General features: G+C 30.7%; 1 protein-coding gene across 1 annotated transcript; it reads left to right on the forward strand.

The window, feature by feature from the left end:
• Nucleotides 1-7,178: 7,178 nt before the first annotated feature.
• On the forward strand, nt 7,179-8,825 carry LOC107027655. Its single transcript, XM_015228759.1, has 2 exons — nt 7,179-7,761; nt 7,852-8,825. The coding sequence occupies exons 1-2, from the start codon at nt 7,179-7,181 to the stop codon at nt 8,823-8,825; spliced, it is 1,557 nt and encodes a 518-aa protein (XP_015084245.1).
• Nucleotides 8,826-11,180: the final 2,355 nt, after the last annotated feature.

An 11,180-nucleotide genomic window follows, 5' to 3' on the forward strand; every position in this document is an offset into this window, starting at 1 on the left:
ATATTTTAATTTTTTTCATACATAAATTATTTTTTGACTTCTTTTATTATAATTATTTGAATTTCTTATTCTTATTTTATTTTATTCTTTCATTCCTTAGTTTAAATAAAAAAAATTAAACTATTTTTTTTGTATATTGTAATTTAATTTCGTATTCGAAGAAAAAATTTGGTCATCTACAATAAGTTTTACAAGAATATTAGTGAAACATAAATAAATTTGATTATCAAAATAATAATTATAAATTAGTCATTGAAACAAAAAAAAGTCAAAAAAATATGTTTGACGAGCATTAAATTTACTCATATGGGATTATACTTTTTAGAAAAATAAAATAAAAATTTAGATTAAAATTATTTTTTTTTTCATTTCCGTTAAAGGAAAAGGGTATATGTGAGCCATTTGTTTACAAATAGGGGTATATATGAGCCACTTTTGTAACAAGGGGTATATCAGCTCTAAATGACAAAGTTGAGGGGTATATCAGAACCTTTTCCCTTTTTAAAAAGACAAAAGTAGTGCTTATATTTTTCTTTCAAACTTCTTTGTTCTACTATTCCTTTCTTTTTGATTTTGTCTTAATTTTTTATGTACGTTTAATTAAAGTTTATTATATTTTTTCTTATTAATTTTTAATTATAGTTTTCTTTCGGCATTTTGTTTCTAATTTTAAAAGAAAAGATGATTATATTTAGTTCATTTCATCATCAATTCTATTAATGTTTTTTACTTTTTTTTTAATCTTAATATCATATTAATGTAATTTATATTATTTTTTAAAATCACGTTTTTCAGTAATCTTTGTGTTATTGATTTCCCTTCAAATTATAATTTTATATCTATTTAATAATGGATTTGTATATATCTTCTGCTATCACATTTTTTAAATATGTTTTTTTTTTCGACTCAACTTATCAGATTAAAAATTTTGCAAAAGGATAGTACTATCAAGCAGCTCTCGACGAAACCTATCGTCGTGCGAGCCCTGCATCATTATTCAAATTTTTGTTCTTTTCAAGGAAAGGGAGTTAATTTCAAAAACTCAAAATACCTTAGAATTGTACATATATTTTTACAAAATTTGATCTATTATTTTTTAATCATCTCTTTTGTTAAAAATTTATAATTATATGTAATAATAAATTGAAATAAAAAATACAATGTGACACTCATATTTTTCTAATTTTAATACTTATTAATTTTTATCAATTATTTTGACATATTTATAAAAATAATTGCTCAAATATGAAGTTATTCTTCAAAAAGAAATTATGCCTCGATATTTATTTTAATTTAGATATTTTTTCTTATTCTGAAAGACTGGAAATTTATCTTTAAAATATTAAAATTAAATGATTTCATATAATTCCTACCAACATTACTTCTATTAATTTCTTTTACTTCCTTACTGGAAATTTACCTTTAAATTTTATAAAATATTAAAATTAAATGATTTCATATAATTCCTACCAACATTACTTCTATTAATTTCTTTTACTTCCTTTCTTTAATCTCATCATTAATGTAATTGATATTATTTCCTTAATCACTTTTTTCCTTTGTTTGTTTGTTTATTATTTATTTATCCTATAAATAAGTAATTATCACTTAATAAGAATTGTAAAAATATTTTTATAGAATTTGATTGTCCTCTCTTTTTTTAAAAAAAGAAACTGAACAATAATAATTCCTCAAAAATGAAGCTGCTCTTAAAAAAACAAATTAAGCCTCAATTTTATTTTATTTTTGACATTTTTCTAATTCTAATAGACTGAAATTTTTATCTTAAAATTATATAAAGTATCAAAAATTACCATATTTAATTTCTATTACGATCAGCTATTAATTTCATTTACTTTATTACCTTAATCTCATCATTAATGTTGTTTATATAATTTCCTTAAATCACTTCTTTCTTTTGTGTGTTAGTTTTTCTTTCCTTTTATTTATGTATTCCTAGAAATAAGTTATTATAATTTAATAGGAATTGTAAATTTTTTTAACATAATGAGATTTTCCATTTTTTAAAAAAATGAACAACATTTTATATGTTTCTTAAACTAATTGTACTAAAATAAAGTTAACATTTAATATTATTCAATTAAAGGGGGGAATATACAAAGAGAGACCAAGTAAGATATTTAACTAATTTTTAAATTTTTTCTTGCATTATTATTTAAAAATTTGTTGAATCCTAAATATAAAAGAAAATGCGTCATTTCATTTTCAGTAATTAAAGTTATAACTACAACACAATTCAGAAAATTAATGTTATAATTGTTTCTTTCCTCATAACCATTCTCTCCATAATTGCATCATAAGGGAAGGAACCATTACTGATTTAAAAATTCAAAATTCATGTTAGTCAGTGTGCGTTTAGAATGAGTATTTGAATAGATTTTGCAAAGTTATTTTTGTCTTTTAAATTATTTTTTAGTTTGGAAATGTTTGAGAAATACAAGACATTCTTAATTGAATTTTTTTTTTAAAATAAGTCAAGGACTGTTTCCAACTTCTGTCTTTCGTTTATGAATCACTTATTATCAATCTAAACAGTGTCGTGTACTTAAAAGCCCAGAACCTGTGTAGAAAATAAGCAAAACACATTAAATAATGGAAAAATTACATAAATTAACACAATTTAAAAAATAATTACTGATTTTACCGATACTTTTTGTTTATTATCATTTATAGTAATATTGTGATAAAAAGTGAATTATGTATGCAATATATTTAAATTATAATTATTTTTGAAATATATTATGTTTGTTTGGTAAAAAAATTGTCACATTGTATTATAAATGTATTAAAATGTGTGATAAATGCATTATATTCATCATTAAAACTTGTATTATATGTGAATAATAAATTATTCTTTGTAATATGTATTAAATTTGTATTATAAATGAATTACAAGTGGTCAAGTAAAAAAAAATATATTACTGCTATAAATGATAAAAAAAAATTTATTATAGTATATTTATGTAAGTTTTCTTAAATAATTATACTGAAGCTCTACAATTTTTAAATTTTATTATGGTGCTATATTCTTTGACAATATTTATATTGCTTTTTTATTTTTAAAATTATGTCCTTACTGATTTTGATTGCATGTGTTTTTTCATTGGTTAAATAGTGTTTAAAATGAAATTTAACGAGTGATGGACGTGCTAGCGAACAAGGCGGAGAAAGAATGTAACAAGTAAAGACGATATAAAGTATTATTCTTACAAAATTCTTCATTCAAGATATAATTTAAATAATGCAATGTTCATTCACATTTTAAACATTCCTAAAATAACTTTTTCACCTTTTAATTAGGTGTTCGGACATAGAAGATTATTCTTCATAAATTATGTTATTTGAATTTAAGGAAGATTATTGAGACGTGTTTTGTTATATTTACTGCAAATAATATTTGAAATAATTTGTTAGCGAAAATCTTACAAGATAATAAAAAATTAGTATTACAATTGATAATAAAATGAAGAAATAATTTCTTCAGGCGGAGACGCGGATATCTCGCTGTCTTTAAGGAGATTCAAGCCCACTGTAGCGAATGTTTTCACCGGTCCAGCACTAGTCCTCTTTGACTTGTCCCCTCCATGATACAACAGCCTTCACAAAGTATAACTTAACAACTTTGGACAAGAGTTGTGTTCAAAGCTTCACAAAAAAGAACATCTCCCTTCAACTAATAAAAACTCTCCTTTACTATCTCTTTCACTCTATATTTTTCTTGTATGTTGTGTGTGTCACAAATTAAATGAAGACAACCACTATTTATTCTAGAAGAAGTCAACCTAATAATAAAGAGGTGTAGTAAATAGTAAAGATAATGATCTTAAGAGTTACATATATTACAAGGTATAATGGAGGAATAAGAGTCTGTTTGGCTCAGCTTAAAAGCTGGTCAAACTGACTTAAAAGCTGGTTTTTGACTTATTTAGCTGTTTGGCAATACTCAAAATAACTTATTTTATGTTTAAAAAAAACTTATTTTAAGCCAAAAGTTAAAAGCTGGGGTAGGGGTGCTTTTTTTTTTTTAGCTTATAAGTTGTTTTAAGTTGACCATATTTTTACCTTTTTGCCCTTAATATTTTTATACAATCTCCAATTTACCCACATAACCCTAACATCTCTTTCTTCCATAACCCTTAATATTTTTGCCCTTAATATTTTTAAACAATTATTATTACCTATGGATGAAACTAAAATAAATGTTAAATCGTTCTTTGATCTATTCAAATTATATATCTTTAAAATCTATAATAAGTTTATATTCCTCTTATAAATAATTTGTGATGAGAAAGAAATATGTGAATGATAGCAAAATATAATTATTTATGGCTGTAAAATATAAATTAATTAACTTTTATTATGTTAACAACTTTTAAGGATATTTCAGACATTTTGATTTAAAAAGTTGTTTATCAGCACTTATTTGCCAAACACATCAACAACTTTTTTTTTAACTTCAGCACTTTTATCCAAACGCATAACTGTTTATTTTAAAAATAAGTTTCAGCACTTTCAGAAGTACTTTTTTAAAACTGCTTTTATTAAGCCCATCCAAACGGGCCCTAAAGAGTGAGTAAGTAAATCAAATGAAAAGCTAAAAGCCACCAACGGCTTAGACCTTAGATGTTGCACCAAAAGTTTGTAACCTATGCACTTATTGCCAATGGAGTAATGCAATATAGTAATGTAGCAATCATGACATTTCAACGGTTGCAAACAGAAAAGTCACTAAAGATTGACACCAAAGACAACACTAAGCTTTAACGAATTAATATACAAAATATTAATATTAAAATGCTTACAATCTAAAAATTGCCCACTCATTTAAATATTAGAAAAAGGAAGTATATCAGTTGAAGGAAGATTACTATGCATAATGAAGGTGTGCTTTACATTGAACCTTCACTTGGTGAAACAATAATTTTTACTTCAAAGTCGTAATGGTCTCAGACTTGAACTATGACTGCTTAAGTGAAATGAAATATCATTGCTCACACATAATAATCAAGGTAATAATCAAGGTGTTGGCATGAGCTTTAAAGCGAAACACGTTACAACCATGTGTTATCCCGGTTTCATCAGTGCCTTTGAGAATAAGCTCAATTCTCATATGAAGTGACCTACTTCAACACATCACATAGGTGAAATCTGTTGAAAGTTCTCGTGTAAGATTAACACTCCACTCATACGGGCTACTAATATTCATTAAGATTTTTATCAACTCAACCATCACAAACTAAATGGAACAATGCACTCATATCATAGGGAGGGAAATAAAAAATAATGCATTTTTCACACACAAGTCATCATATGATTAGTTTTTCCCTTTGAACCTAGTTATAGGATCTCTAATCCCAGGTTGGGTTTCCTCATATATGACTCAAAGATTTGTAGGATTCAATCTCATTCCCCTCGATGTGCTCCAGACCTTTTCTCTTTTTAAGGTCTTATTAAGAAGATCTGCAAGATTATCACAAGATTTGACATATCAACATTAATGGTACCACTTGTCAAATATGATATTACATTATATTTTTGTGTCCTCCTTATCGATCAGGATTTATTGTTGTAATAACAGTTTTGAACTCTACCAATTGCAGCGGTGCTACCACAATAAATTAAAATATGAGGAATTGGTTTCAAAATAAGAAATTTGAAACAATAAATCTCTAACCTATTCGCTTCCTCACTAGCTGAAGCGAAATCAATTAGTTCATCCTCCATGGTAGAGTTAACCATTATATTTTCTTTCTTTTTTATCTCCATCAAACAACACCACCACCTAAAGTAAAAACATAACCAGTGGTAGAACAGGAATCACTTGATAAAGTGTTCCAATCTGCATCATAAAAGCCTTCAAGTACAACAAAATATTTTTATAGAACAAACCATATTTTTTCGTTCCAATAAAATATCTTATAACTCTTGTTACAATATGTCACCGTTCATTACTTGGCTTGTTTATAAACCTATCAAGTACTTCTGTTACATGTGCGTTAGGCTAGTAAACTATGTGAACTAAATACGTGCATGCATGACAAGGATTTGGGCATTGGTCTTGGCATGTATGTGGGCAAAACAGTGCAGCAAGGTTCAAGGTGCTTGGGTGTTGGCAAGGCAGCTTGGACATGCAAGGCTTTACGTGTGGGCAGAAGTCGTCGTCAAGATAAGGGAGTGTGTTGGCTTGGAAAGTCAAGACTATGGGCCTTGATGATGGCAAAGCAAAGGCATTTACAAGAGTTGCTGAAATAAACTAAGTATTGGGAACAAGCTGAAATATTTTAAGTGTTGGAACTAGATTGAAATATTCCAAGTGTTGGAATGTTGTAATTTCGGTTAGAATATATTTGACTTCGAAATATATTTTATTTTTTAGAAATATAACAGTAGGAAACTTAGTTTAAATTATGTAATGACAAGTGTTGGACACGTGTCAATTGTAAAAACTACCTATGTAACTGCCTTGTGCAGTAACTTTAAAAAGGTGGAAATTCATCTAAGGCATAGAAAGGATGTCCTGGCCTTAGATTAATTTGTGAAGCCTTCCTTTTATTGATTTTGATAATTAATAAAGGTTGGGAAGAGTTCTGTGTTTGTTCATTGTTTTGGTTTGCTACCTTTAAGTATTTTTATACTTAGTCAAAAAAATATGAATGTGTTAGGCTGAAGTTTGCAGACGTTTGCAGGGTACCTGGAGGTGGAGTTAGATAAAAAAATTGATCCTCTTTCAATTGGTATTAGTGCGCGTTCGAACGATGGTCAAAAACATTGAACTGTGAGAATTGGCATGCAAAATTGAAGCCTTCGTTAGAATCACTAATGAAAATCTGGACGACCCAACGTTCGTGGATATTTTGACACAAATTATCGATTTAGACTAGATACTAAGAAAGTTCAAGGTGAAATCGGTGTGTATCAAAAAGATGTAGATTGACACATTTCTGAAATCTTGAATATGCGTTACACAACTACACTACAATTGGAGGAGGGACTGCAGAAGAAAAATGAGAATTTTCAAGCAAATATTTTTGTATTGTGTCGTGCTATGGCAATGTTAGGCTTAAGTCGTGGGGAATCATCTATGGTTAAAAATTTCAGAACCTAAAGCCTTGGGTGGTGCAAAAAGTGCTAAAGATCTGTAAAACTTTATTTGGGATATGGAACAGTATTTTACTGGTTCAAGGGTGCTTGAGACAGACAAGTTGAATATCACTACAATGTACTTGCTTGGTGATGCTAAACTTTGGTGGAGGACTCAAAACGCAGATGATATGAGTGCTAATCGACCCAAAATTGATACGTGGACCAAGTTAAAGAAAGAAATGCATGATCAATTTCTCCTGGCAATGCTTCATGGCTTTGCAAAGGACAAGTTGAAGGGACTGAGGCGAACTGGTTCGGTGCAGGATTACATTAAAGAATTTACCTCTGTGATGTTAGATATTCAAAATATGTCTGATGAGGATAAATTACATAACTTCATTTTGGAAATGCAAGGTTGGGCTCAAAATGAACTTCGGCGACAGAATGTTAAGGATCTACCTGGGGCAATTGTTGTTGTTGATTTGTTGGTTGATTTCTGGTCGATTCGATCTATGACTGATGTTCCTTCTACTTTGAAATCTAAGAAGAAGGGGGACTGGATAAAGGAGAATCGTAAAGACAATACTAATGACAAGGGGAAGGCACCAATAAAGGAATACAAAGACAGACCAAAGTGTAAAGATGGCAATCCAAAGGGTTGTTAGACTTGTGGTTGTCCTCATTTGGCTAAGTCTTTTCCAAATCGAGAAAAAGTTAATGCTTTGCTTGCTGAAAATGTGAATCAAGGGGAGGAGGAAGAAGAATTTGTGGCTGCCATGGTTAATCCATTGGGTTTTTCTTTAAATCAAATTAGGTTGGTTAATAATGTTGAAGGGACGTCTAGTACTTTGAATCCACATGCTCCACTAATTCATATAGAAATGAAAGTTAAAGAACAACATGTGATGGCTATGGTTGATGCAGGGTCTGCTCATACACTTTTGCATGTAAAGATTGCTACAAAATTGGGGCTTAAGTTGACTAAAAGCACATCCTACGTCAAAACAATCAATTCTAAGGCACAAGTCATTGTGGGCATGGCTTATGGGGTGTCTATATCGACTGGAAGTTGGGTGGGAAAACATAATTTGATGGTGATGCCACTTGGTGAGTTTGACATCATACTTGGAATTGATTTTCTAAGAAAATTTCAATTTGTTCCAGTTCCTCATTTAGATGGAATGATGGTCATAAATGAGAAAAATACTCAATTTCTTAAGGGTGTTCATCCATTCGTAAAGGTTAGTAAGGTTGCAAAGAAGAAAGACAAGGGAATATTGTTGTTTGCTATATTAATCAACAAAGGGTTGAAGAAAGGTGATGAAACTATACTTGCTGTCTTAATCGAACTGAAGCCTGATGTTACAGTAGAAGTGCCTGATTGTGTTGTTGAATTATTAAAACAATATTCTGATGTGATACTACCTGAATTACCAAATAAACTGCCATTGAGGAGAGATATTATTCATAAAGTTGAGTTATTGCGAGGTATGGTTACTCCTGCACAAGCTCCTTATCTTATGGTTCCTAAGGAGTTGGCTGAATTGCACAAACAATTGAATGACTTACTGGATGATGGACTGATTCAACCATCTAAGGCTCCTTATGGTGCGCCTGTTTTATTTCAAAAGAAGCAAGATGGGACAATGAGAATATGTGTTGATTATAGGGTTCTGAACAAGGCAACTCTGAAGAACAAGTATCCAGTTCCATTGGTGTAGGATTTGATGGACAGGTTGAGCAAGGCATGCTGGTTCACTAAACTTGATCTTAGGCCAGGTTATTGGCTGGTTAGAATAGCAAAAGGTGATGAACCTAGGACTACGTGTGTAACTAGATATGGTTCGTAAGAGTTTTTTGTGATGTCCTTTGGTCTAACTAACGCTCCGACTATGTTTTGCAACTTAATGAATGATGTACTATTTGACTATCTTGATGATTTCGTGGTTGTCTATATTGATGATATTGTTATCAGCTAAGTTTGGTTCTGTCTAAATTGAGAAAATATACATTTTATGTTAAGATGGAAAAGTGTAAATTTGTTCAACAAGATATAACATTTTTGGGGCATCGTGTTAGTAAAAAACAAGTACGAATAAATACTAAGAAAGTGCAGGCCATTGTTGATTTGCAGGCACCACATATTGTTAAGGATTTGAGGTCATTTCTTGGGTTCACTAACTATTACATAAAACTAATTGTTGGTTATTCAAAAAGGTCATCATCTTTGGCTGATTTGTGAAGAAAGATACTAAATGGGTGTGGTTTGTACCATGTGAAGAAGTCTTTCAAAATTTGAAAGAAGTTATTGCATCTGAAGTGATACTCAACCTGCCTGATTTTGAGTTACCATTTAAAGTACATATTGATGCGTTTGATAAAGCTATAGGATGAGTGTAAGTGCAGGAAGGTCATCCTATGGCCTTTGAAAGTCAAAAGTTGAATGAATCAGAATAAAGGCATTCAACTTATAAAAAATAAATGGTTGTTGTTGTACATTGCCTGCAGGTTTGGAGAGTCTATTTATTGGGAACTCAATTTATGGTGCGGACTGACAATATTGCTAACACATTTTTCAAGACACAAAAAAGTTGAGTCCTAAAAAGTCATGGTAGTAGGAATTTCTGACTGAGTATGACTTTGTGTGGAACATAAGCCCGGGAAACACAACCAAGTTGCTGATGCATTAAGTCGGGAAGAGGTATTTGTTGTTGTGTATTATATTTCGAAACATGAGACTGATTTATTTGATAGAATCAGGTTGTGTGCTACGAATAATTCATTATATGTTAAGTGTATGGGGTAAGTACAAGATGGTACAATGAGACAGTATTGGATCGAGGATGTTCTGCTCCATTTTAAAGAGGGGAGAACTGTTATACCAAATTGTGCTGGTCTGCGAAAAGACTTGATGAAGGAATCGCATGATACTTCTTGGGCTGGTCATCCAGGTGTTAAACAGATGTTAGCCTTATTGTCATGTGTTTATTTATAGCCAAAGATGGAAGATGATATAGAGGCGTATGTGAAGACTTGCCATGTTTTTCAAGTGGACAAGACTGAACGTAAAAAGAAAGTGTGTTTATTGCAGGATGTGTCTATTCCTGAAAAGCGTTGGTTGTCGATAAACATGGATTTCATTTAAGGTTTTCCTAATGTAGATGGAAAAGAATCTATAATGGCTATGGTATATAGTTTTTTGAAGTATTAAGTTTCCATTACTGCACCTGAATTATGTTCATCTGATATTTCTGTCTATTTATTCTATAAGTACGTGGTGAAATACTTTGGTGTTCCAGCTGATATTGTGAGTTATAAGGAAACAAGGTTCACAGGCAGGTTCTGGACAACTTTGTCCAATATGATGGGAATTGAGTTAAAATTCTCCACTACAAATCACCCACAAACTGATGGTCAAACGAAAAGGATTAATCATTTGTTTGAGGAATACTTGATGCACTATGTGACAACAAGTCAACGGAACTGGGATTTTTTGTTAGACACTGTGCAGTTTTGCTACAATCTGCATAGGTCGTCTGCGACATAGATGAAACCTTTTGAAATTTTCTTAGGCAAACAACCTATGACACCATTAGATGTTGTTAATTCTAAGAATCATAAAAAAGTATGTTGATCAACATCGTCATTCAGTAGAGTTCAGTTTGGGTGACAAAGTGTTGCTGAAACTTACTCCTTCCTCAGATATCGAAATATATTGTAAGCAAGACAAGATATCGGGGTTCGATTCCTAAATATGATGTCCCATTTGAAGTAAAACGAGTATGTGAAGTTGCTTACAAACTGAACGAAAGGTTGAAAATACATACCACTTTTCCGGTGAGTTTTCTAAAATCTTACTTTGCATATGCAGGCATGTCAAGGATTTGGGCATTGGTCTTGGCATGTATGTAGGCAAAAAGTGCAGCAAGGTTCAAGGTGCTTGGATGTTGGCAAGGTATCTTGAACATGCAAGGTTAAGTGTGGGCAGACATCGTCGGCAAGATAAGATAGTGTGATAGTTTGACAAGGCAAGACTGTGGGGCTTGACAATGGCAAGACAAAGGCATTTACAAGAG

The sequence above is a fragment of the Solanum pennellii genome, chromosome 8, assembly GCF_001406875.1.
Source record: "Solanum pennellii chromosome 8, SPENNV200".
Taxonomy (NCBI): Eukaryota; Viridiplantae; Streptophyta; class Magnoliopsida; order Solanales; family Solanaceae; genus Solanum; species Solanum pennellii.

What these genes read in the sequence shown, in the direction of transcription:
- LOC107027655 (XM_015228759.1), top strand. Translation starts at nt 7,179, where the DNA reads ATGGAACAGTATTTTACTGGTTCAAGGGTGCTTGAGACAGACAAGTTG. An exon ending in TAAAGATGGCAATCCAAAGG is followed by an intron (nt 7,762 to 7,851) that starts GTTGTTAGACTT and finishes ATGTGAATCAAG; the next exon opens with GGGAGGAGGAAGAAGAATTT.